The sequence below is a fragment of the Euleptes europaea genome, chromosome 2, assembly GCF_029931775.1.
Source record: "Euleptes europaea isolate rEulEur1 chromosome 2, rEulEur1.hap1, whole genome shotgun sequence".
Taxonomy (NCBI): domain Eukaryota; kingdom Metazoa; phylum Chordata; class Lepidosauria; order Squamata; family Sphaerodactylidae; genus Euleptes; species Euleptes europaea.
In genome coordinates, this window is record NC_079313.1 from 125,950,357 (window position 1) to 125,978,063 (window position 27,707).

At 46.2% G+C, this 27,707-nt stretch overlaps 1 protein-coding gene and 1 non-coding gene across 2 annotated transcripts; both read left to right on the forward strand.

Moving 5' to 3' along the window:
* On the forward strand, positions 1-26,538 carry NPEPL1 (aminopeptidase like 1). The gene is made up of 12 exons (XM_056844249.1): positions 1-158; positions 6,349-6,534; positions 7,558-7,728; positions 9,976-10,065; positions 10,801-10,882; positions 12,947-13,089; positions 15,101-15,178; positions 20,395-20,495; positions 23,302-23,425; positions 24,225-24,401; positions 25,392-25,502; positions 26,312-26,538. Exons 1-12 carry the CDS (start codon positions 9-11, stop codon positions 26,468-26,470), a joined length of 1,572 nt encoding a protein of 523 aa, XP_056700227.1. The 5' UTR covers positions 1-8; the 3' UTR covers positions 26,471-26,538.
* On the forward strand, positions 7,190-7,261 carry TRNAA-UGC (transfer RNA alanine (anticodon UGC)). The gene has a single exon. It is a non-coding gene; the product is annotated as a tRNA-Ala (tRNA).
* Positions 26,539-27,707: the final 1,169 nt, after the last annotated feature.

A 27,707-nucleotide genomic window follows, 5' to 3' on the forward strand; every position in this document is an offset into this window, starting at 1 on the left:
GCTGGAAGATGGCGAACGTGCAGCTGGCGTTCCAGGCCAGCGCCGGCGAGGCGGACCCGCAGAGCCGCCCTTTGCTCGTGCTGGGCCAGCTGCAGAACCTGCACCGCTTGCACTGGAGCCAGCTGCAAGGCAAGCTGCAGCCCCGGGTCGCCGAGGAGGTAAAGCCGGGCTCCGGGCGCCTGCCCCGGGGGAGGGGGGCCGGGGGGCGCCGCCCGAGAGAGCAGCCGGGCTGCAAGGCGCAGGGCAGCCCGCCGCACCTCCGGACCTCCCTTGGGGGGCTGATGGACCCGGCGCTCCCTTGCGTGGCGCAGAGGCCCCCGTCTCGCTCGCTTTCCCCGGGCCTAGGCTGGACTAGGGCGCACCGCTGACAGTGCGATCCTATGTCGAGCTAACTCCATGCAGAGTGACCCGTGGATACCAGCAAGGAACTCTGCGTGGGATTGCCGCGATTGGATTGAGTGGCTTTGCACTGAAGTCATTCTGCATTAGCCTTGCGTTCGTAGGCCATTGATGCATGGGAGGTTTCGCCTCTCTCTAGGTGCACATTTCCCCCATCCTGATTCTCAAAACTTTGCACGTGGGATTATTTTTTAGTTGTGAGAATTTGGATGGGAGAAATGCGCATCTAGAAAGCGGCAAAACCTCCCGTGCATGAACGGCCTTCGTTTCCTTCTCCTGTTCTGCAGCAGGGTTTCCTGCCATTGTTATTCCTAGGTGGATGAAATCCACCAGCCAAGGGCAGCGTTTTATCTCCCAGGGGGCGAGTTGTCCCACCTCATGGAAGCTGATCCTGATGTGGTTTGCAGGGTGTGTGTGTGGATAAATCACCTGGGAAAGCGTTTTTGGTTTTTTTTTTTGCATTCTGATCCTGCATCATTGATTTTACTGCAATCCTAGTACATTGCTTATTAGATGTTTCACCATGTTGATTGTATTGATTTCCACTGTTCTGTCTCAGTAAGAAAGACGAACTACAAATATATTTCATAAAATAAAAATAAATAACTGTGTTCTGAGATTGCAGCTGTAATCCGCATAGATTATTATTTTATAGGTACTTGTTATTTTTTAAAAAAATGGTTTTTTCCTTTGTCACCAGGACAGATATCCCAATCCTGATCTTTCAAAGCCAGTTTAAAAAATGGATTTGATGTATGCATGCACAATAATGTATAACCTACTACACAATGTTCACAAGTGACTAAAATGAGTAATGTCATAAAAAATTCAAACCACAATAAAAGAAATAATTTAAATCAAGGACATCAATTCAGTATAACACAGGAAAGTATTTTTTTTTAATTCCAAAGTTTCTGAGGAAATGAAATCTGGCTCATGGAAGCTTTGAAAGAAATATTATCCATAATTAAGTTACTATTGCATTTATGTTTTATTTTGCTGCAATATACTACCCCTCTGTAAAAATTCCTTCCAAGATGATCAAATCAAGCCTGAACTGACCCTAGAAGCTAAAATGACTAAACTGGGGCTATCGTTCTTTGGTCACATTATGAGAAGACGAGTCATTGGAGAAGACAATCATGCTAGGAAAAGTTGAAGGCAGCAGGAAGAGGAAGACCCAACAAGAGATGGATTGACTCAATCAAGGAAGCCACGGCCCTCAATTTGCAAGACCTGAGCAAGGCTGTCAAAGATAGGACGTTTTGGAGGACGTTGATACATAGGGTCTCCATGAGTCAGAAGCGACTTGTCGGCACTTACACACACACTGAAAAAATTCCAGACCCTAACAAGAAATCTTTGCAGTGGCCCATCCGAGAGATCACAGATAATTACCCGTCATTTCCTTCTGTCAGGTGCTGAGGAGAACCTTGCCACTTTCTTGCTTCCCAGTTTTCTGAGAAGACACAGATGTGTGTGGTAAAATTGTCCTCAGCGAAGGGCAGGGGCCGTACACGCAGGTGGTAGGTCTCAAACCTCCGAGGATCCTGTCTGCATCCTCAGACTGAATAAACGGAAAAGTATCCCACACTATTGGACAAATCAGGGGCATCATCATACACGATGCGTAGTGTCATTCGTACCTTTTAAATGGATTTGTGTTCGGCCTTTCTGTCCACCCTAGCAGTTCTGTGTACGTTATTCTTCAGGCAAAAATTCTGATGCAATCCAAGTCAGAAGTGGTGTGGGTTGCTAAGGGTTGCCGCATCTTGCATCTGAGATGATGCGAAGGGAGTAGAGGCAGCTGCGGCTCCTTTTTCCAGTTGGCTCCTTAGTTCTGTTTTGCCCCCTTTGCCTACTGTAGGATTGGCAGCTCCGGGTTGGGAAATACCTGGAGATTTTTGGGGCGGGGCCTGATGAGGGCAGGGTTCGGGGAGGGACTTCAATGGACAATGCCATTGAGTCCAATTGCCGAGGTGGCCATTTTCTCCTAGCAAACTGATCTCTATCAGCTGGAGATCAGTTGTAATAGCGGGAGATCTCCAGCTAGTACCTGGAGGTTACAATAAACAGGAGGTGTACTGATGTGAGGTTATGAGAACAGTTTGCCACAGTTTGCAAAGGAGGGTGAAGGAGAAGCTGCCCCTTTTTCTGCTGTACTGAGAAACATCAAGGAACTTGTCCGGGTAAGGGGTGGCCCCTTTCCTTCCATCCAGGATTGTGAGAGAGTGTGGTATAACAGTGAGTGTGCTGGATTTGGTTCTCTGAGACCTGAGTTCACCCAAGGGTGCTCAAAGAACTTGCAGATGTAATTTTGGAACCTCTGTCCATTATTTTTGAAAAGTCTTGACAAACAGGTGAGGTGCCGGAAGTTTGGAGGCGGGCAAATGTTGTCCCCATCTTCAAGAAGGGGAAAAAGGAGGATCCAGGTAACTACCGACCCATCAGCTTGACTTCTATACCAGGAAAAGTGTTCGAACAAATCATCAAACAGTCTGTCCTTGAGCATTTAGAAAGGATGGATCTGATCACTAAGAGCCAGCATGGGTTCCTCAAGAATAAGTCATGTCAGACTAATCTTATCTCCTTTTTTGAGAAAGTTACTACCTTGCTGGATCAGGGGAATTCTGTAGACATAGTTTATCTAGATTTCAGTAAGGCTTTTGATAAGGTTCCACATAGTATTCTAGTTGACAAATTTGGAAAATGTGGGTTAGATCCTATTATTGTTAGAGGGATCTGCAACTGGTTGACAGATCGTACCCAAAGAGTGCTAGTTAATAGTTCCTCGTCCACTTGGAGAGAAGTGACTAGTGGAGTTCCTCAGGGATCTGTGCTGGGCCCGGTGTTGTTCAACATCTTTATAAATGATTTGGATGAAGGAATAAAGGGGATGCTATTAAATTTGCAGATGATACTAAATTGGGAGGGGTAGCAAATACGGTAGAAGACAGAGCCAAGATGCAGGATGATCTTGACAGGCTGGAGAAATGGACTAGAACTAATACAATGCACTTCAACAAAGACAAATGTAAAGTTCTGCATTTAGGTAGGAAAAATCAAATGCATAATTATAGGATGGGGGAGACTTGTTTGAGCAGTAGTTGTGTGAAAAGGATCTTGGGGTCTTAGTAGACCAAACACTGAACATGAGTCAGCAGTGTGATGCTGTAACTAAAAAGGCAAATGCAGTCTTGGGCTGCATCAACAGAAGTATAGTGTCCAGATCACGCGAAGTGATGGTATCGCTTTACTCTGCTCTGGTTAGACCTCAACTAGAGTACTGTGTTCAGTTTTGGGCACCACAATTTAAGAAAGATGTAGACAAGCTGGAACGTGTCCAGAGAAGGGCAACAAAGATGGTGAGGGGTCTGGAGACCAAGTCCTATGAGGAAAGGTTGAAGGAGCTGGGTATGTTTAGCCTGAAGAGGAGAAGACTGAGAGGGGATATGATAACCATGTTCAAGTACTTGAAGGGCTGTCATATAGAGGAGGGTGCCGAGTTGTTTTCTGTTGCTCAAGAAGATCAGGCCAGAACCAACGGGTTGAAATTAAATAAAAAGAGTTTCTGTCTAGACATTAGGAAGAATTTTCTGACAGTTAGAGCGGTTCCTCAGTGGAACAGGCTTCCTCGGGAGGTGGTAAGCTCTCCTTCCCTGGAGGTTTTTAAGAAGAGGTTAGATGGCCATCTGTCAGCAATGCTGATTCTGTGACCTTAGGCAGATGATGAGAGGGAGGGCATCTTGGCCATCTTCTGCTCACTAGGGGTGTGGAGGGGGGAGGTAGTTGTGAATTTCCTGCATTGTGCAGGGGGTTGGACTAGATGACCCTGGTGGTCCCTTCCAACTCTATGATTCTATAAATCTTCACTCAACCACAAGGCTCATTGGAGGGCCTTGGGCCTGTCATTCACTCACAGCCTAATTTACTTCAGAAGCTGGTTCTGAGAATAAAGTTGAGAAGGGAGGGACCCAGGTGTACTACCCCGAGCTTCCTAGAGAAAGGAGGGGATGAAAATGTGTTAGAGGGGGCTAGAGTAAGGCTTCTTGTAATCCCACCTTCCCAGAACAGGTTGGAGAGTTGCACAAAAGCTCATCCAAGTAATGGTGACATCACCACGCCACTAAATGTCCTCATGTATTTTGGTTACCCCTTCCTAACCTGTTGCAATTTTAATTAAAGTTGATCCACCTGTACAGTGGGAGGCATAATTACTTATTTACTTACTTCATTTATACCCCTGTTTTCTCCCCAAATAAGGGCCCAAATAAGCTTATATTTTTTTAATTTAATTTTTATCTTTAAGACACATAACACACATACAACATACATTCCTACCTCACAGCGTTGTTGTGAGGATAAAATGGAGGAGAGGAAAACAATGTAAGCTGTTTTGAGTCCCACCATAGGTGCCATGGGGTTCCTGTCTGTTTTTACAGTGTGGCAAAGTGGTTAAGAGCGGCGAACTCTAATCTGTAGAACCAGGTTTGATTCCCACTCCTCCATATGAGTGGCGGACTCTAATCTGGTGAACCGGGTTGGTTTCCCCACTCCTACACATGAGGCCAGCTGGGTGACCTTGGGCTAGTCACAGCTCTCTGAACTCTCTCACCCCCACCCACCTTACCAGCTGCCTGTTGTGGGGAGAGAATCATAGAGTCGATGGGGCCATAAAGACCATCTAGTCCAACCCCCCGCTCAATGCAGGATCAGCCTGGAGCATCCCTGACAAGTGCTTGTCCAGCCTCTGCTTAAAGACTGCCAGTGAGGGGGAGCTCACCACCTCCCTAGGTAGCTGATTCCACTGTCAAACAACACTTACTGTAAAAAAAAAAAAAATCCTAATATCCAGCCGGTACTTTTTCATCCTCAGTTTAAACCCATTATTGCAAGTCCTATGCTCTGCTGCTTGCCCTCCTCTAAGTGAAAACCCTTCAAATGTAAGTTTGATTCTTCTTAAAAAGGTAGACAGAATTGTAATATCAAAACCAATTCTTCTTCTTCTGCTTCTTTGATCAATGGCGTAAAATCCACATTAATGATATAGTAGAAATAACAATTGAAATTTAAAAGATGATGGTAAAAGCAAGAATGCTTTTGATACATATGGAGAGTCACCTAAGGGGGTGTTTTTGGTAACTTGAACAATCTTTCAGGCTTTGCAGTTCCAGCCGCAGCCTGGTGAAAAGAAAGCCGTCTTCATCCCACCCCGAAGGCTCTGCAGCAGCCTTACAGTAAAATATAAGAGGGCCTATTTGTCACCGCTGAACCTATTAGAAAGGAAATGGCTTCAGTACAAAAAAAGGGTCCATTTTGTGACTGGAGTTAATATCATATGCAATTTCCTCATTTTACAGGACTAGGGAAAAGGCCAAGAGACCGGTGTAGCTGATTAGCAAATACGTTTCTTCGTAGTTAAGCAATGCCTGTGGAACACAGGGCACTTAAAAAAAAAAATCGCAGCTCCTTAGGCCTCAGATTCTGGCCAGCCAGTTCACTGGGGAGATTATCCTTTTATTATTATTATTATTTCTTTTTTAATAGGGGTTACAGGGAAAAAAGAAAGGAAAAAGACAAATAGGGAAAATTTAACATTTCGTTTTGTCCATGCCCAGGGTAGCCCGTCAACTTATTCTTCCCCAGAATAAAATCTCTTATAACAATACACCATTTGACTATTATTCAAAACTCATTCATACTTCATTTCTATTCTGTGCTTCAGCAATCTTTACTAAAAGACAGTTACCAATATAAGCCTCTACTAATAACTGTATAGTTCCATTGTAGAAAACTAAACCCAAGTCTGTATTGCTATTATAAACAGCTGAGCCCATTATTGAAAATACAGTAAGTCAAATATGTTTAAAATAACATTTAAACTTTGGTTTAAATCTAATCAGGGAGATGATCCCTTTTGACACTTTTTGCTCTCTTTTCTGTCTTCAGACATGGCTGGCCGCTTTAAGCACCCTGAACCCCAACCCGACCGACAGCTGTCCCCTCTACCTGAACTACGCCACTGTCGCTGCTTTGCCTTCCCGAGTCAGCAGGCACAACAGCCCGTCGGCTGCCCAGTTTCTCACGCGGCTGATTCGGAACTGTCTCCCGGGAGGGGTGAACAGATGCATCCTGGTAAGGACTGTGTTGAAAATGTCCTCTGAAAATGTTAAAGGGCTTTGGAGATTTGGGGTCATAAGAAATATAAGAAAAGCCCTGCTGGATCAGACCAAGGTCCATCAAGTCCAGCAGTCTGTTCACACAGTGGCCAACCAGGTGCCTCTAGGAAGCCCACAAACAAGACAACTGCAGCAGCACCATCCTGCCTGTGTTCCACAGCACCTACTATATTTGGCATGCTCCTCTGATCCTGGAGAGAACAGGTATTCATCATGACTAGTATCCATTTTAGCTAGAAGCCATGGATAGCCCTCTCCTCCATGAACATGTCCACTCCCCTCTTAAAGCCTTCCTAGTTGGCGGCCATCACCACGTCCTGGGGCAGGGAGTTCCACAATTTAACTATGCGTTGTGTGAAGAAATACTTCCATTTATCTGTTTTGAATCTCTCACCCTCCAGCTTCAGCAGATGACCCCGCATGCTAGTATTATAAGAGAGGGAGAAAAGCTTCTCCCTGTCCACTCTCTCCATACCATGCATAATTTTATAGACCTCTATCATGTCTCCCCTTAACCGCCTTCTTTCCAAACTAAACAGCCAGGCCGCCCAAGGGTTAATTTCTGAAACTAAAAGAAACTAATTTACAGCTACTTTCAGAACCTCAGCAGAGGAGCTGTAGCTCAGTGGAAGAGCCTCTGCTTTGCATGCAGAAGGTCCCAGGTTCAATTCCTGGCATCTCCAGCTGTAAGGACCAGGTAGTAGGTCTTATGAAGGTCTCCACCTGAGACACTAGAGAGCTGCTGCCAGTCAGAGTAGACAGTACTTGATTGACCAGGGATCTAACTCGATATAGGATAGCTTTATGTGCCCATGTGTCCTCCCCTGGCCCAATTTGTATTGACTTCATCTCTAGCTTCATGCTAACCCAAGAGTTAGAAACCTCCCTTCAAGACGAACATTTGGTCGCTTGAGAAAGGTGGATTTATTAATCTCCCCAGGCAACTGTTAATGTGCTTGGCTTCCTGCTTCCCTTTCAGATGGTCTGTGAGCGCTCAGAGGTCTTTGCCTCGGCTTGTGCAATAGCCAGGGCGTTCCCACTGTTCACGCATCGTTCCAGCGCATCAAGACGTACAGAGAAGAAGACCGTCACTGTGGAGTTTTTCCTGGTTGGCCAAAACAATGGCCCGGTGGAGGTGGAAACGCTTAAAGTAAGTAAAGGAAGCTCTCTCCGCTTGCTTGTGATTCTGTCGGAGGGAATTAAATGCTATCAGAGGGAAGTCAATGCATTTAGAGCAGGGATATGTATATGCGAATAAAGGCTTGTGTGTTATGAGTAGGGATGCCAAACTCCAGGTGGGGGCTAGAGTTCTCCCACAATTACAGCTGATCTCCAGATGACAGAAATCAGATCTAGAGAAAATGGGAGCTTTGGAGGGCAGAATCTATGGCATCATATCCCCTCCCTAAATTCCACATTCCCCAGGCTCTGACCCCAAATCTCCAGGAATTTCCCAACCTATAGATGGCAACCCTAGTTTAGAAGGGTGTAACTGTGCTTAGGATTGCACAGTTAGACATAAATTCAAATGAATTGGGCATAAAATGGGCCTCTTACATTGGAGAGGAAGGGAAGGTGATTGTAAGCCTGTTTGATTCTTCCTTAAGTGGTAGAGAAAGTCGGCATATAAAAACCAACTCTTATTATTATTATTATTATTCTTTTTTCCTTTGTTGATGTTACATAACAGTCAGTTTTTAGTTTGCAAGCACTCCTAACCATTGAATTGACGTAAATATTTTTATCCTGCTTTCTCCCACACCAGGGACTCAAAGTGAGTGATATTGCTATACACATATGGCAACAGAAGGTTAAACAAAAATAACAGCTAACAGACACCCCCTACCCCCTGTCAAAGTTATTTATTTATTGTCTGCCTTTCTCATTGACACTCTAGGCAGATTCCACAGTGTAGGTTATTGCAGTCAGTGGGATAGGACATCCAATAAATGACGGAATAGGAGTTGGATGGCAGAAGTCTGAAACAGAGCTGAAACAACACATAAGCATTTAAACATGACACGTGAGTCATGTGGATGGCCCTTACTAGTTCTGCAGGGACTGCTTACCCAGGAGTACTGGCGGCAAGTAGCGCTCGCCAAGGCCAGACATTACCCTGCCTGCAAAAAGGAAGGGGCAAATGCTTAGCTCCGCTCTGACTTGACTGGCTTGGATGTTCCCAGTTCCCTCCCTTTCTTGAACCCCCGGAAATGTCCAGGTTTTAAATTACCTTCAGAATATCAATAGACAATGAAAAAAGCTGATAGGAAGAAAGTAGATTCCTTTGAAATGCGGTGTTGGAGGAGAGAGTTACGGGTACCGTGGACTGCCAAAAATTAATCTCATGTTGGATCTTCCTCTTTTCCTACTGCCTTCAACATTTCCTAGCATGATTGTCTTTTCCAGTGACTCTTGTCTTCTCATAATGTGACCAAAGTATGACAGCCTCAGTTTAGTCATTTTAGCTTCTAGGGTCAGTTCAGGCTTGATTTGATCTATAACCCATTGATTTGGAAGTTTTTGGCAGTCCACGGTAACACTCTCCTCCAAATACCGTATATACTTGTGTATAAGCCGACCCGCATATAAGCCGAGGTGCCTAATTTCACCCCAAAAATGGGGAAAAATTAGACACCCGCGTATAAGCCGAGGGTCGGCTTATACAACACCCCTGCCCCGGGTCGCCCTCCCGCCCGGCCTCCCGGGCCCTCCAGACCGACCCCAGTGCCACCCCCTCCCGGGCCCTCCAGACCCACCAGTGCCACCCCGACTCCAGCGCCACCCTAGGGGGGGAGGGGGAAGAGCCCCTGAACCCCCTATTTACCGGGAGAGGTGGGAGGAGGAGGCCCGCTGATCAGCTGGAGGCGGCAGGGGAGTCCTCCCAGCGCTCGAGCCACTGGCGGCGGGGCCCTGTCTGTGCGCAGGCAGGCCCCGCTGGCTGCTTCCAGGCCGCCCAGAGGGCGCGCGGGCCGGCGGCGGGGCCTTGCCTGCAAGCAGGCAGGCCCCACTGGCCGCTTCCAGGCCGCCCAGAGGGCGTGCGGGCCGGCGGCGGGGGCGGCGGTGGGGCCTTGCCTGCGAGCAGGCAGGCCCCGCTGGCCGCTTCCAGGCCACACAGAAGGCATGCGGGCCAGTGGCGGCGGCGATAAGTTCCTCTTCCCTCCCTCCCTCCTCCCTCCCCCTCCCTCCCCCCTACCATATTGACCCGCGTATAAGCCGAGTTTGGTTTTTTCAGCCCTTTTTTTGGGCTGAAAAACTCGGCTTATACGCAAGTATATACGGTACTCTCCTCCTAAAATACACATACAAAAACATTAGAACCACGATTAAAACATGCAAACCCAATGCCAGCAGAATGACACGCCCACCTGCCCTTTTCCTTTTCTTGCGGCATTTCTAGTGTCTGGAAAGTGCTACAGAAGGAGTCCGGTTGGCAGCTCGGATCGTAGACACCCCGTGCAACGAAATGAACACGGACAGCTTCCTGGAGGTTGGTGACACCTTTGGGCTAGGGACGCGCGTTCTTTGAGTCCCTTCGACTGCATTTGGGGTCAGCGCAGACTTAAACATATGTAATTTTGCATTGAATGGAGGCCCTTGAATTTTGGCAGCAGGGTTCAGTGGTAGAGCACCGGCCTTGAGTTTCATCAGCAGGGTTCAGAGCACCGGCCTTGACTGCAGAAAGCCTCATTTAAAGAAAACCAGAGAACAGGTGCTGGGAAGAACCCCCCGTTTCTTGAGACCTGTCCCTCCCATCAGCCAGAGCTGACAATACCATGTAGATCAGGGGTCCCCAACATTATTGAGCCTGCAGGCTCATTTGGAATTTTGACACGGCATGGTGAGCGCAGCAACAAAATGGCGGCCACAAAATGGCTGCCGCATGAGGCGGAGCTAGCCACAAAAGGACTGCCACAGCTTCAGTTCAGTAATACAGTGTAGGCCCTTGTGCTGTGGTGGCAGCTGCAGCCAAAGCAACATTTAAAAAAGAAATCTGCACATCCAGTCAGAAGCCTTGCTAGGCAAGCCCTTCCTAAAAACATTGGGCGGGCATCAGAAAAGGTGTCAGAGGAGGCCATGGCTCCCACAGGCATCACATTGGGGGCCCCTGATGTAGATGGACCAATGGTCTGACTTGATATAAGGCAGACGCGTATGCTATGTGACCAGCAGCGGGGAAATGTTGTCATTTCACACTAGTTTCTGTCTTGCTCCCTCCCTGAAGGAAATCAGAAAAGTTGGAAAGGACTTGGGGATCGTTCCAACCATTTTTCGCGATGCAGAGCTGAAGGAGAAAGGATTTGGAGGTCAGTCAGTCACAGAAAGAGACCTCCCCACCCCTCATTTAGTCAATATTTATCCTGATTTTTCTTCCCCACCCAAGAATTTGGGGCAGTTAAATATCCTTGAGAATGGCAGTGTGGCGTCCTGGCTAGAATGTTGTTGGGGAGAGCTGGATTCAAATCCCTATGCGGCCTGGAAGTTTGGTGGGTGGCTTTAGCCCCCCCCCCCCGCTTCTCTGCCTAGGCTACCTCACAGGGTTGTTGTGAGGACAAAATGGAGAAAGGGAAGACCCAGATGGCATGGTATAGAACTTTATTTTTTAAAAGAAAAGAATGTTTAATGATGAATCAAGCGTGTGGGTGAGATTCTAGTCGGAACCCAAAGAACTCCTTCGATCCTCGCTCTACCAGACGGAGGGTTTCCCTTACAGTATTTATCCAATCACAGTATCCCAAGCTGCTCCTGAAGTTCCACCTGGTTTTGACCCTTGCAGGGGGAGCTCAGGAGATTTCCTGAGCATGTAGCGATCCCTGCGCAGATGTTGGGGTGCTGTCACATGCTTGGTTTTCAGCTGTGAGGTTCTGTCTTTCTCTTTCTCTCTCTCTCTCTCTCTCTCTCCCCCTCCCTCCTTCTCCGAACAAATTAAAAAGTGGCATAATCTGAGGGTTTCAGTTTATGTGGAAGTTGGAAAGATCCAATGTCTAACGTTTCTGAAGCCTCAGTATGGACACAGTGATACAAAAGTTTATATTTCGTTGTTTATGCTCAGCATGGTGTAGTGGTTAAGAGCGGTGGTTTGGAGCGGTAGACTCTGATCTGGAGAACCCCACTCCTACACATGAAGCCAGCTGGGTGACCTTGGGCTAGTCACACTCTCTCAGCCCCACCTACCTCACAGGGGGTCTGTTGTGGGGTGGGGAGGGGAAGGGAAGATGATTGTAAGCTGGTTTGATTCTTCCTTAAGTGGTAGAGAAAGTCGGCATATAAAAACCAACTCTTCTTCTTTATAGTCTACCTTCTCACTGAGATGTAGCTGATTTATGGCGACCCCATAGAGTTTCCAAAGCAAAACATGAACAGAGGTGGTTTGCCATTGCCTGCCTCTGTGTAGCAGTCCTGGCCTTGCTCAGTGGTCTCCTATCCAAATACTAACCAGGGCTTACCCTGCTTAGCTCCCGAGATCTGATGAGGTCTGGCTAGCATAAGGCTATCCAGGTCAGGAGGATTACAGGATATAGACCAGTTCAGTCAAAAACCAGTAAACAATGCAATTGGACTAGGATTATAGAATTAAAGAACTATGCAAACAACAAACTATCTAAGGAAAGGTATACTTTAAACAATACAGAAAGTGGATTATATAGAAAGACAGTGCAGTAAAGGCAGGTGATACCTACAGTAATCATAATGGAGCATTACAGTCCTATTCCCTTATACAGGTTCCCTCTTAAACTGTTTCGTTCGACAGCATATTAGGAATCAGGTGGGAACTGGGAGATTAAGTAATCAAAACAGTTATAAGAATTTAAATTGTAAGCCGTTTTCAGCCATAAGGGAAAGGCAGGGTAGAAACATTTAACAAATAAATGTTAAAGAAATTAGGTTTCCCACCAGGTTCAAATATTTATGTAATCCTCAGTCTTGGAAGGGGACCACCAAGGTCATCTAGTCCAACCCCCAGCCAACGCAGGAACTACTGCTATATAATCCCCAACAAGTAGGCATCCAGTTGGTATTTAAGAACCTCCAACAATGAAGAATCCACCACGTCATGAGGGAGACCTCAAGGTCAGAAAGTTCTTCCTCAAATTCAGATGAAACTTCCTTTGCTGTAGTTTATATCTATTAGTTCAAGTCCTGTCATCCAACATAACTGAAAACATACCCACCCCCCTTCTCCACATGGCATCCATTTGGGTATTGGAAGGTGGCAGTCATATCGCCTTATAAGTGTCCCTTCTCCAGCGTAGAGATACCCAACTCCTCCAGCTCCTCCGGTAATAATCCCAAGCCTTTTTTTTTTGTCTTGCAATCTTTACATTTATCCCCAACACTGTGAGATTCTCAGTCTCTCCCTCCATTCCCAGGTATCTACGGCGTTGGCAAAGCAGCCGTGCATCCGCCGGCTCTGGCTGTGCTCAGTCATACCCCTGATGGTGCCACACAGACGATTGCCTGGGTTGGGAAAGGCATCGTCTACGACACGGGAGGACTCAGCATTAAAGGGAAGGTATGTTTCTCTTGAAAAGAGGAAGACCCAACAAGAGATGGATTGACTCAATAAAGGAGGCCACAGCCTTCAATTTGCAAGATCTCAGCAAGGCTGTCAAAGATAGGACATTTTGGAGGACTTTCATTCATAGCGTCGCCATGAGTCGGAAGCGACTTGATGGCACTTAACACACACACACACACACATGTTTCTCTAGGGTATGACTTTGGAAGATGAAGCAGTGTTCTAAGTAGGTGCAGTTCTGAGAACATCAGTATAGGCCTCCATGTTCTCCCTCTTAACATCATAGGTGTGAATGCCTATGTCGAGCTGCCCCTCTCTCCATGTGGATTTTAAATGGCCCAGTGGGGCCAGCCATAGCATCATTTTGGGTTCTGTAAACCTGAGGAAATCCCTGAGTTTGCAGAAAAATCAGCTGTGTAAAAACAGGAAACAGCTTGGGCCCACCCCCCACACATAGAACATAAGAAAGGCCCTGCTGGATCAGACCAAGCCCCATCAAGACCAGCAGTCTGTTCACACAGTGGCCAACCACGTGCCTCTAGGAAGCCACCAAACAAGACGACTGAAGCAGCACCATCCTGCCTGTGTTTCACAGCACCTAATATAATGGGCATGCTCCTCTGATCCTGGAGAGAATAGGTGTGCATCGTGACTGGTATCCATTTTGACTAGTAGCCATAAATAGCTCTCCTCCATGAACATGTCCACTCCCCTCTTAAAGACTTTCAAGTTGGCTGCTATCACACGTACAACACACAATGTCAAGAGTGATGTCAAAAGGGAAGACATTGCCAAAGAAATGAAAACTTGGGAGTTTGAGTGGCTGAAGTAATTCCAGTTATTTCAATAAGACCCAAAACAATTTTATTAAATTATTTTCCAGATAAACCAAAGATTATTCAAGTAATGTTTTTCCATATACTAACAGTTGCAAGAACAAATCTTGCGAGATATTGGAAAAGCAAGAAATTCCCTGATTTAAATAATTGGCTTGATAAGGTTAAAGAAACCTATGCTTTAATTAAGTTGACGTATTATAATAATGACAAAAATACAGAAGAACTGGACGCTCGCTGGAATGTTACAATTTCAGAGATGGAAAAAACACTCCAATGTGTAAATCGCAGAGAAGGAGGGAAGTGATAATCATGAGGATTTTAGATAAATAGAGTAGTGCTTGGTTCACTGTTATAGATATTTTAGTTATATTAACACCACGGTCTTAGTTTCTTCTCAAGAATTTGTATTATGAGTATTTTGGTAATGTTATATTTCCATTTTCTTTTGATGTTGTACGGTATTTCCGTTTTCCTTCGTTGTTGTATTCTCATTTTCTCTTAATAATTTATTTTTTAAATCAAAATGGTGACTGAAATTAAGGCTGAGGCCACTGGCCACAAACAACAGGAGGGGATATGTGGGAAGGTGAAGTAGCCCGGGGTCCAGTGGAGTGGAGAGTGGGTGCCGGTGGGTTAGATGAATTTCTCCTGTGAGCCACAAATTCCTCTCTTCTAAGTATTTACAGATGAAGCCAGCTGGGTGACCTTGGGCTAGTCACACTTCTCTCAGAACTCTCTCAGCCCCACCTATCTCACAAGGTGCCTGTTGAGAGAGATGAAAGAAAGGCGATTATAAGCCAGTTTGATTCTCCTTAGAAGGTAGAGGAAATCGGCATATAAACACCAACTCTTCTTCTCCTGCTGTTTTCCGAAGTGTCGAAAAACTCCTGCAGGGATTGTGGGTACAATATGGGTTTTATTTCCTGATTGGCTAATTGCAGCTTTAAGGGCTGATTGTTAACAGGGAGATGGTACAGGGGAACACGTCCACCTCACAGTCCTACAGTCCACGCCTCCAATTCAAGTTCTCTTCCCAATCACAGCCATATTTTAGCATAAGGAAAACGTTAAAGAACCTGATTAGCTTCAGATGGTTATTAGGATTAAGCCCTTTTTGGCATGCCAGTTACCTGCCTCACTCCCTCTGGTTCTGTTTGTTTGACTAGACAACGATGCCTGGCATGAAGCGAGATTGTGGAGGAGCAGCTGCTATTCTGGGAGCCTTCAAAGCCACCGTGAAACAAGTACGTACAGTTAACATCTCAAGCATGGTCCTAATTTGATTTCACTGATAATGAATACGGTTTGTTCTGCTCGCGTATGATTGCCCTGTCTTTTGGACGCTCAGAAAATGAACCGAAACAGAGGGAGAGAAAGATTCTGGGGAGGGGCTGTGGCTCAGTGGGAGAGCCTCTGCTTTGCATGCGGGAGGTCCCAGGTTCGATCCCAGTTGAAAGGACCAGGTCATAGATGTGAAAGACCTCTGCCTGAGACCCTGGACTCTAATCTAGTGAACCGGGTTGGTTTCTGCACTCTTCCACATGGGCAGCGGACTCTAATCTTTAGAACCGGGTTAATTCGCCATTCTTCCACATGAGTGGCAGATGCTTATCTGTATAACCAGGTTGGATTTCCCCACTCCCCCACATGAGAGGAGGACTCTAATCTGGAGAAGCAGGTTGGTTTCCCCACTCCTCCACACGAAGCCAGCTGGGTGACCTTGGGTTAGTCCCAGTTCTCTTAGAGCTCTCTCAGCCTCACCTACCTCACAAGATGTCTGTTGTGGGGAGGGGAAGGGAAGGTGGTAGAGAAAGTCGGCAAATAAAAGCCAACTCTTTGGTTCTTGGCCTTCGTTTCTTGCATCCAGCATGCTCTGAGTTTTTAAAGCTGTACCTGCGAAGGGCAGAACAGAGCTGCAGTCCAGTTGACAACCAGATTGGCTGTCTGCCTGTTTTAGCCATGCTGCATATATGTGAGTCCTAGGCAGATGTTCAAGCCATGGGTAGAGGGAACAGGTTTGTGTCTATGAGTGTGCGTGCTCTTTTGTGCAGTCCAGAACAGTTGTGTGGCGGAACCAGTGTGCGTGTGTTCTCACACATGGGCAGGGCCCTCTGCCGATATTCAGACATTTAGCTGAACGTTCTTGGGGGCGGTGGGGTGGCATGTCCTGCGATTGCAGTTCCACTCCCCTCTACTTGGGGGCAGTGGGCAGTTTGCTGGTATTGTGTTAATGTCAGATTACTTTCTTTTCCGGGTTTTGGGTTGTGCCAATTGATGTCACCCGTATGAAGCGAATCCAGCCTTTAGTTCATCTTTCAGTCATTTTCCTGTAAACTAGAGGTGACAGTATTTCCAGTCTGGCAGACCTGGCTTTGATTTTTGTGCTGCCGAAGGGGTAGGTCTGTTGCTTTTGCTAAAGTGGTTGTTCAGAACATAAGAAAAGCCCTGCTGGATCAGACCAAGACCCATCAAGTCCAGCAGTCTGTTCATGCAGTGGCCAACCAGGTGCCTCTTGGAAGCCCCCAAACAAGACAATGATCATGACTAGAATCATGACTAGTATCCATTTTAACTAATAGCCATGAATACCCCTCTCCTCCATGAACATGTCCACTCTTCTCTTAAAGCCTTCCATAAGAACATAAGAAAGATGCTGCTTGCATGCTGGTGTGGATTACTCAGCACCTGAACTGGCACAGCTGGGAAATGTTGGATTTTTGGAGAAATAAAATGACATTGAAATTCTGTGTTTGTGTGTGGAGGTGGTCTCAGTTCCTATAACATTTTAACAATATTTTGAAGCATTTACCATAAAATGTCTCTGTCCTCCCTTTCCAGAAAATTCTGGAATGTGGATGTGGTTCTTAGTGGTCCTCTGATGGAGGATTTTTGTTTACTTATTATTTTAAATATTTTTATTCCCTTTCCATCTGATCAGAGACCCCAAGGCAGCACACATTTTAAAAGATTAAAGCATTTGAACAATTAAAAACATTTAAAATTACAAAACAATTCAATGAAAACATAAACAAACAATTATTACTATTAAACAATTATTACTATTATTGTTAATATCATTAACAACAACAACAATAGTATTCCCCCCACCCTCAAAAGTGTGGCTGGCCAACGAATACATGGCTGGTATTTGCGTAGTGCTTTCCATGTTCATAACCCTTTGCATAAGATTAATTACAACAATCCTTACAATAACAGTATGAAGTTGGGCCTTTATTATTATTATCAGAGTTCATTGGTTCTTGTAGGTTATCCAGGCTGTGTAACCATGGTCTTGGTGTTTTCTTTCCTGTCGTTTCGCCAGCAGCTGTGGCAGGCATCTTCAGAGGAGTAACACTGAAGGGCAGTGTCTCTCAGTGTTACTCCTCTGAAGATGCCTGCCACAGCTGCTGGCGAAACGTCAGGAAAGAAAATACCAAGACCACTGTTACACAACCCGGATAACCTACAAGAACCAATGAACTCTGACTGTGAAAGCCTTCGACAATATTATTAGAGTTGTTTTTTATATGTTGACTTTCTCTACCACTTAAGGGAGACTCAAATCGGCTTACAATCACCTTCCCTTCCCCTCCCCACACAGTCACCCTGTGAGGTAAGTGGGGCTGAGAGAACTCTGAAGAAACTTGCCCAAGGTGGGGCTGAGAGAGTGTGACTAGCCCAAGGTCACCCAGCTGGCTTCATGAACAAATCCAGTTCACCAGATTAGCCTCCACTGCTCATGTGGAGGAGTGGGGAATCAAACCTGGTTCTCCAGATCAGAGTCCACCGCTCCAAATCACCGCTCTTAACCATTACACCATCCTGGCTCTGAATATTAATTCAGTATTGTAGTTTGAGGCTAGAAGGGAACGGTTTGCTCATTAGTGAGCTGCGTGGCTGAGAGGAGATTTGAACCAGCAACTTTCTGGCCAATGGGCCTTTCTCTTTGCCACTGTGCTAGAATAGCTCCCCAAACCTTTGCTGAATTCAAGCCCCAAGGTGACCATCGGGGAGTCTCTCTAACTTCCTGGAACATACCCAGCAGTTTCCCCCCTGATTCCTCCCCCTGCCATCCCCTGCCATGTTTGGCACTCCTGGAGTCTGAATGCGGCCTCTAATAAAGTCCAAGCACCTCCAGATAAGCCAGGCGCTGGGCGTGCAGGCTCTGTGTGGAATTGCATGCCGCTTCGAAGTGGGTTTCCCAGGCAAAGAAGCAAGGAAGGCTCTTTGAGAAGCCACAGTTTGAAATACCGTGACCAGCCGTGTGGAAATTCCATTCTCACAATAAATCCTGGCACTGTGAATCCTGTTGACAGCCCGGGTGGGCCTCCCCATCCCCAGAAGCATTCTCTGAAGTGATTTAATGGACAGCAGGTCTGCCAGAGATCTGGTCAGGAGGCAGTCAAGCGCTGCTCATTTAGCGTTTCCCAGGACAACGGCTTGAAATGGCTGTTGGATAAGAGATTTCTTGTGCACCAAATGCCTGGTTTACAGGCTAGAGCAAGCCTCCCCAGGTAAAACTGAATTGTTCAAACTTCCCCGTGGTTAATAAAGCAAAGACTTTATGAGCCAGGTTTTTCATTTTAAAATTAATTTGAAAAATAAAGCAGGGAAGGGATGGTGATGGTTTGTTTTCAATGTAGCCGGAGTTAACCAATTCCTACCAATACCAATACCAAAACCTTTAATGGCATAAAAAAGAAACCTTAATCTATACAATAAAACATTACATATGGCTCGAATAATGTTACAAACATAAACAATATTCATCCCTGAGTTTTGTCATGTCGAACTTTTATGACACTCTGGAAGTATTTTGCCACTTTCTCAATTATGTTGGGAGAGCGATTATTCAAGAGAAAAGACACCTTTGCAGGATCAGATAATCCAGTCTTGTTTACCAAGATAGGTGTTAACAGTTTGGATCGAATTTCATCATAATAAGAGCAATAGAAAAGTATATGCGAAATCGTTTCAATACAGCTCTTCCCACAGGGGCAATTCCTTGCTGAGTGGGGTAGATTTTGAAATCTCCCGTACAAAACTGAAGATGGCATGACGTTAACAGCCCATTCCTGAGCTGAGGCGTACGGGGACGGCGGGGAAGAGGCGCCGCAAAACGGTTTCGCGGCTTTTTTTTTTTTGTTTAACTGGGGCTTTTCACCCCACTGAAAACAGTGAGGCTGCGCCTGCTAAATAACAGGCGCAGCCTCGCTGTTTTCAGTGGGGCGAAAAGCCCCAGTTAAAGGGGGGGAAAGCCACTAAATATCAGGCGCAGCAATACTGTTCCGGCCACCGGCGCAAGTGGCCGAACATGGTGAGGAACCCGCCCAAGCGGGTAGCCATATTGGTCTGCCATAAAACAGCTAGGTTTGAGTCTAGTAGCACCTTCGTGACCAACAAGATTTTCGGGGAGTGAACTTTCGAGAGTCACAGGCTCCCTTTGTCAGATCTGGCAGCCCGAAAATCTTGTTAGTCTCTAAGCAGCTACCGGACTTGAATCAGATTTGTTATTAGGGAAGTTTCCTATCACAGAGTTGTGAGGATGAAATCAGGAAGGGAAAACCACATACACCACCCTGAGTTCCTTGGAGAAGGGAGGGATAAAAATGTGCTGAATTGAAAAGTAAAAGAACAAAATTTCGGGCTTGCAGTTTCGTAGAGAGATAAGTTTTATATAATCACTTTTTGGAATTGATGTTTTCATGATATAACTTTATGTGTATTTTGACATATGAAGTAAAAGGTAGTCCCCTGCTCAAGCACCGGGTTATTCCTGACCCATGGGGTGACGTCACATCCCAACATTTACTAGGCAGACTATGTTTATAGGGTGGTTTGCCGTTGCCTTTCCCAGTCATCTACACCTTACCCCCAGCAAGCTGGGTACTCATTTTACCAACCTCAGAAGGATGGGAGGCTGAGTCAACCTTGAACCGGCTGCCTGAAACTGGCTTCCGTCAGGATCGAACTCAGGTTGTGAGCAGAGCTTGGACTGCAGTATTGCAGCTTACCACTCCATGCCACGGGGCTCTATACTTTGACATATTAGTGTCTTATAAAAAATACCATCATGTTTTTAACTTGTACGTTTCTTTCTGTTTAACTGAACTATTTAATATTATAATGTATTTTTTCCTAAAGCTGTTGTCATGTATGATGATGCATTATTCAGAGTTGTCTTTGAATGTAATAATTTTTAAAAAGTGAGCCTCTTAGCTGAATATGAGTATAAACCTGAGACTTCCATGTCAAAATTCATGATGCCTACCCTGGCACAGATAAAGCTCCTTAATAACCATTAGGACACAAATTATTCTTAAGCAGTGGTCTGTGGCATTTGTACTGTGTCTAGTGTAACACAAAATCTTGGGGAAGTTTCTCCATAGTTAGATCTTACCTGATGGTCAAACTGTTTTCTAAATTCTGTTGAATCATGCCTGTTTTATCTTCTCTTAAGGGCTTTAAAGACAATCTCCATGCTGTTTTTTGCTTAGCTGAAAATTCAGTTGGACCGAATGCAACGAGGCCCGACGATATCCATATTCTTTACTCGGGAAAGTAAGTAAAATAACTGGGATGGATCCGGCTAGCTTTTGCACTAACTCCAGTTAATTCCCCTCCTTACCTTAACACCCATCCTGCACGGCTTTTGTCCATGCCTGTCCTATGATCAGCATAAGCTTTTTGGTGGTCTGAGGGGGATCCCCTCCCTTCCTTCCTCACTGGTGGAAAAGCTGGCTGGGTCCGATCCATTCTGTGAGAGTGTGTGTGATCATACATCTAGTGCTCAGTTATGTATCCTGAGCTACATATTTTTATCTGGTATTATAAAGTCAGCCTGCTATGATATGAATTGATAATAGGGGAGGGTCTCCGTACCTTTTAGGAAGACCCCCCACCCCCAGGTATCCTGATCTTGAACTTGGCACGATTACATGCATGCAACTCTGGAAGCCATAGTTGCTCTGCCCTCCTTAGTCTTGGGGAAGGATCTGCATGATTTCATTTGTAAGGATGTCTTTAACAGACAAAGAAGCTCTGCAGTTCTTTATTTATTGAGACCTTGCTAGTACTACGCCCAAAAGTCACAAAGATTTGTAGAAATTTGATATATAATTTACAGTTTGGTGTGCTAGTTTCTTTTAGACCACTGAAGAAGGCAAATACGCCGAAACGCGTATGGTCTACATGTGATTGTATGTTTATGGTTTGTGTATAATTATATGTCTTATTGTATATTATGTCTATTGTGTTATTTTAATACACGTGCTTGGAAGGCTCCTTGCAAGCCCGTATAGGAGTCATTAGCATCATTTGGTTTTAACTTGTATTAAATTTATATGTACTTAGACAACTTTTTAATGGTTTAGCTTTTAATTATATTGTTGCCGTTAGCTGTTTTTTGCTTGACCTTCTAGGTATTTAATTCTGTTTATAGGGTTTTGTGTCCCCCCCCCTTTTTTTTGGATGAAGGGTCTGCTTGCAACAGGAAGCTGTGTGTGTAAAGCATTCCCATACAAGACGATGCCTTTGCTTTGAGTTTGCCGGATTAAGGCTGCATGGAATATTTCCTGGTTTTGATTTTCACCTCAAAATATGTATCTAGAATGGGGGGCATTTGGAAAATCTTCAGCTGGAGCTGTTTCATTCCTCCCCTTCCCACACACACACAGTTTCTTTCCCCCCCTGCTTCTGCACACAAATTTCCTCCAGTAGGATCGCATTTATTTGCATGCCCATTGTGCCTTCCAAGACATAGAATCATAGAATTATAGAGTTGGAAGGGACCACCAGGGTCATCTAGTCCAACCCCCGCACAATGCAGGACATTCACAACTACCTCCCCACCACACACACCCAGTGACCAGAAGATGACCAAGATGCCTTCCCTCTCATCATCTGCCTAAGGCAGGGGTCGGCAAACTCATTAGTCAAAAGAGCCAAATATCAACAGTACAACGATTGAGATTTCTTTTGAGAGCCAAATTTCTTAAACTTAAACTATATAGTTTAAGTTTAAACTATATAGTTTAAGTTTAAACTTAAAGTTCTTAAACTTAAACTATATAGGTAGGTACACTGTTTATTAACTTAATAAACTTTAATTAAAGTTTTAAGTCTTAATTAAACTATAGGTACACTGAATAAAACTTGATATCATACTTAATAGTGATCTTATTTATTGATAAAAATTAAATTCTAAGTCCCTGCCATTTCCCCCTCCCCGTCCGGAGTCCTCGTCTGGAGGCCTGGTCTACCGCCATAAAAGCCTATTGGTGGACCTGGCCTCCGGCTGAGTCCCATTGGGAGGCCAGGTCTACCCATTGGCTTTCTTGGCAGTAGACCTGGCCTCCGGAGGCCCATAGAAGCCAATTGGTAGACCTGGCCTCTGAAGGGGGACTTTCCCCTCCTCGGAGTCCAGGTCTACTGCCAAGAAAGCCAGTGGGTAGACATGGCCTCCCAATGGGACTCAGCCGAAGGCCAGGTCTACCAAAGGAAGCCCGCCCCGCCCAGGAAGCCCGCCCCGCCCAACAGCTGATAGGCGGGGGGGCCAGGAACCGCCGAGCTGCCCACCCAGCAATCGCACGACTAGAGGGGAGGGGAGGCTTTAGCCTCCCAACCATTGAGGGCAAGGGAAAGGGGGACCCGGCCATTCTCCACGGCAGGGGGGGGGAGACAGCGCGCCCGCTCACCCGCTCTCTCTCTCTCTCTCAGGCATGCTGGCGCGAGCGGGCGCAAGAGCAGGGGCTCCAAACCAAGTTCGGAGAGCCACACTCAACAGGCCAAAGAGCAGCATGCGGCTCTGGAGCCACAGTTTTGAGACCCCTGGCCTAAGGTCACAGAATCAGCATTGCTGACAGATGGCCATCTAGCCTCTTCTTAAAAACCTCAAGGGAAGGAGAGCTCACCACCTCCGGAGGAAGCCTGTTCCACTGAGGAACTGCTCTAACTGTTAGAAAATTCTTTCTAATGTCAAGACGGAAACTTTTGATTTAATTTCAACCCTTTGGTTCTGGTCTGACCTCCTGGGGCAACAGAAAACAACATCTTTAAGAAGGGAAACAGAAAAAGGGAGGAATATATTTTTCGACCTAAGCAACAAAAAAAGTTGAAATGAACAGGTTCAGCTCTGTTCTGCTTATGTTTCAACCAGGAGAAGCTGTTTCTTTTTGGAGTTTTCTTCCTCCTGATCCAATGATACTGTGTTCCCTAGCTACTGTATGGAGAAGAAAGCTGTTTCTGCCTCTAGGCAGGTAGCGAAGCCAGGCTGGGAGATTTTGGCAGGCTAAAGAGGGATGGATGAGTTGGCCTGTATAGCCTGAAATGTTGCCCTGTTAACAAAGTTCCCCTGCCCTCTTCCTAGGACTGTCGAAATCAACAACACTGATGCAGAAGGCAGACTGGTGCTTGCAGATGGAGTTGTGTACGCCTGCAAAGACCTGGGAGCGGACATAATTCTTGATATGGCCACTCTCACTGGGGCACAGGTACTTCTGGGGAAACCTAAAGCGCCATTGTTGTCGCTCACCATCTCTGGCTGTAATCTCTATCTGATATCTCATCTATGCATGATCGAGTCTTTCAGCCCATTCCTGGGGGGTGGGGGAGTGGATACTGAGCAACCGTGGACGCCCCAGCCGCGTTACTATTGTGAGGTTTCCCAGCTGGAATCAAGATAAATAAATCCCATTTAAAAATAGAAAAAATGCCCAAGCACCACGGAGCTGCACCGCGTCCCTCCGCCGGCGCGGCCTCTCCATGGCAGAGGCCAGGGCATACAATGGCCGTGCCGGGGCGGGCTTGTGGGAGGAGCCGCCAGTTATGTGGCTTCCTGTCCCCATTCGCGCCAGTACACCCGTGCTGGGAAAGCAGGCGCAGCCTCTCTGTTCTCTATGGGGCGAAAGGCCCCGTTTAAACAAAAACCGCGAGACAGCCTTTTTTTTTTTTTTTGCAGCATACGCGAAACGGCTTAGGAGGAGGTGCGGCTGCGCCTCTTCCCTGCCGGCTGTGTATGCCATCAGCTCAGGAATGGGCCGTTAGAGTATAACTGAAAGGCAGTGACCCACTTCAATATGAATATAGATTGATGTATTGACATGGAATTGGATAGAATTGTGTTTGCTAGCACTCCGGCATACAGCAGCTGCATCACAGCAGAACTCATCTGTGACTTTAAATATGTGAGCTCCATAGAAAATTAAAGGACCTCTGAATGTATGCAAAAATAGCATTTGTCTACCTCACTTCCTCTTGAGTTTCATGTGATTTCTCTCTTGCCCTTCCTAGGGAATTGCCACAGGGAAATACCACGCAGCAGTCCTCACCAACAACGAAGAGTGGGAAAGGGCGTGTGTTAAGGCTGGCAGAAACTGTGGGGACCTGGTTCATCCTCTCGTCTATTGCCCTGAACTCCATTTTAGTGAATTTACCTCAGCTGTAGCTGACATGAAGAACTCTGTGGCGGTAGGTTTACCCGGCTTTCTTTTGAATTATTCCTTTGGGGAATGCAACTGCTGGACTATGTCTGAGATGTCCTGTTTGAGGTGTGTTAATTCACCTTACCCAGCAATGTCAGGTATTAATTGGCTCAATAATCTTTATCATCCCATTGGTTTCTCTTGGAGGCCATTTTGTTTGTAGCATGAAAGGAAGAGGAAATTAAAAAAAAATTAACCCTTCCGTATACACTTAACTGTAGTAAAGTGTTGTTTTTTTTAGTGGAAAGACTCGAAATAGAAACTGCAAGGAGAGACAATTTGAGCCTGCTTCCACATAAGCCTGATGAAGCAGCCGAAAAGGCTAATACGATTTTAGGCTGTGTGAATAGACAAATCATACCCAGGTCACAAGAAGGAATGCTGTAGTTCATACTGGCAGAAGAAGAAGAGCTGGATTTTTATACCCTTCTTTTTTTTTTACCTTTAAGGAATCTCAAAGTGGCTTGCAATCACTGTCTCTTTCTCCCTCCCCACAGCAGACATCTTAAGAGGTAGGTGGGGCTGAGAGAGCTTGAAGAGAGCTGTGACTAGCCCATGGTCACTCAGCAGGCTTCATCTGGAGGAGTGGGGAAACCAACCCGGTTCACCAGATTAGAGTCCGCTGCTCAACCACTATTCCCTCACTCCTCCACATGAGCAGCGGAAGCTAATGGGGTGAACTGGATTTTTTTCCTCCACTCCTCCACATGAAGCCAGCTGGGTGACCTTGGGCTAGTCACACTCTCTCAGCTCCACCTACCTCACAGGGTGTCTGTTGTGGGGAGGGGAAGGGAAGGTGATTGTAAGCAGGTTTGATTCTTCCTTAAGTGGTGGAGAAAGTCAGCAGATAAAAACCAACTCTACTTCTACTACTACTCTATGAAACTATTCGCTTCATACTTGTACACTTTTGGAAGCATGATCTTTGGAAAAAATCTTCTTACTAAAGCGAGTGTTTCTCTCCTGTTCCCTCCAGGATCGTGATAACTCCCCGAGCTCCTGTGCTGGACTCTTCATCGCATCCCACATTGGGTTTGACTGGCCTGGTGTCTGGGTCCACATAGACATTGCAGCGCCCGTTCATTCAGTGAGTGGCTTCCCTAACGAATATGCCTCATGGGAAGAGGCCTGCGTTTCTCTCTGGGGGCTTTTGCTAACTCATAGGCTTAGAACTCCCATCTACATCACGTGGTTGCCCTCTGCCTGCCTTTATACGACATGCAAAACTTCTTTCAGTGTTGTATGGTGGTTAAGAGCAGTGGTTTGGAGCGGTAGACTCTGATCTGGAGAACCAGGTTCAATTCCCCACTCCTCCACATGAGTGGCGGACGCTAATCTGGTGAATCGGGTTGGTTTCTCCACTCCTCCACATGAAGCCAGCTGGGTGACCTTGGACTAGTCACAGCTCTCTTCAAGCTCTCTCAGCCCCACATACCTCACAGGGTGTGTGTTGTGGGGAGGGGAAGGTGATTGTAAGCAAGTTTGATTCTTCCTTAAGAGGTAGAGAAAGTCAGCATATATAAGAAGAATATATATATTCTTCTTATGTCTGGCTCCACCTCTTGTGGCAGCCATTTTGTTGCTGTGCCCACCATGCCATGTCAGAATTCCAGATTTGCCCACAGGCTCAAAAAGGTTGGGGGGGCCCTGCAGTAGCACATACCAAGAGCACCCAACCACGCATAACGGGAGTGCACAGTTGCACGTTCCCAAGCTTGTATGTGCATACGCACGTTGCTCCTGATTGCATCTATCAGAAGGATTGCAGGTAGCCCACTCTCTTGTCATGTGCTGTGGTAGGCTCCTGATTTCATCAGAACAGAACGGGGCTTGTCTCTTGTGGCCTCTTTGAGGGAGATCAAGGCTACCATCTGAATGACATCCATTTTCTCTTAGGGGGAACGAGCCACTGGCTATGGCGTCGCTCTGCTGCTCTCTCTGTTTGGCCGGGCCTCCGAAGACCCTCTCCTGAACATGGTGTCTCCCTTGGGCTGCAACGGAGACTCTCCGGACGACGACAGGGAGAGGGATTCCAAGAGGCGCCGTTTGGTTTGAAGCCTCTGCACCCCTCGAAGGCGGCACACCGGAATTACCTCACTTTGCACTGACTAGTTTCCAAAACGGTGAAAAGTAACACGTGTCAGAAACGACCATTTTAAAGAGAGAGAAAAAATCATCAAGATTCTGGAGAAATGCCATATTCTGCATTGCTTTTTGTAACAAAAATGTATGCTTGGGTTTCTACCAAAATGTAAAGAGTGTGCTGCCTATATTCTTTACCATGAAAGGGCAAGGAATGCTTCTCCTCCTCCGCATCTCTTTCAGAAGCATCTGAGCCTATCAGTTCAACAGTTTAGATTCTTCTTTCAGATAAAGGGTCTTCAGAGTTAGTTCCAAGACTTTTTCCATCCTGGCCCCTGCCTGGTGAAATAGCCTCTCTCATGAGACAAGGGCCCTGCGGGACCTTAAGGAGTTCCGCAGGGCCTGCAGGACAGAACTATTCTGCCAGGCTTACGACTGAGGCCAGCTTCAGTTTTCTCGATGAATGCTGGCCTCCCTACCTGATTCCACCCCGCCTGAAAGCGACTATTCCACCTACTGGCTCTGCACGGTGAACCATCTGCAGGCCCTACTGTAACCGTATGTCACAATCCAGCCACCATTGGAGATAGCTGATTTTATCATTTTATGGGGCCATTTTTAATTAATTGGTTTTACAGTCTGCTATCTTCTATTGTGTATCTACCACTGTGAGCCTCCCTGAGCCCGGCTTGTGCCAGGGAGGGCGGGCTAGAAGTCTGATAAAATAAATAAGTAAATAATTTCCCCAGGGGTTCCCTTGGCCCCTCTGCCTTTCGAAACATGATTGTACAGGTTGAAGTCAGGTTGCCGCTTTCTACCCTGGGAGCCCAGGCCGCCATGGCTTCTCCAGGCAACATTTTCTCTCTGCTTTATTTCCCTCCCCATCACTTGCCGTCCAGCGTACCTGGAGTCCTGTTTGCCACAGCAGGTGAGGGAAGAGGCTAGAGGGCAGAACTGCCAGGGGAGCAGGTGGGAGGAGCTACCACAGCCCTCAGCTCAGGTGGTTTTGTGGGGAGGGTTAAAGGCTGCAAGGGGCCATTCTCGAAAGAGGACCATTTTGGGCTCTGCTTTATTCAGCGGCATTTTTTCCCCAGCATGGCACTCCAGGAGGCCTTATTTTCTATTTTTAAAAAGGCTTTTTAAAAAAACATCCTCTGAAAGATGTCGTTCTTGCATGTTCAAATCTTTTTCTGATCGTTAAGATCACCCA

Coding starts and splice junctions, on each gene's coding strand:
- NPEPL1 (XM_056844249.1), top strand. CDS start 9: ATGGCGAACGTGCAGCTGGCGTTCCAGGCCAGCGCCGGCGAGGCGGAC. Junction 159..6,348: donor AGCCCCGGGTCGCCGAGGAG/GTAAAGCCGGGC, acceptor TTCTGTCTTCAG/ACATGGCTGGCCGCTTTAAG. Junction 10,883..12,946: donor GAAGGAGAAAGGATTTGGAG/GTCAGTCAGTCA, acceptor CTCCATTCCCAG/GTATCTACGGCGTTGGCAAA.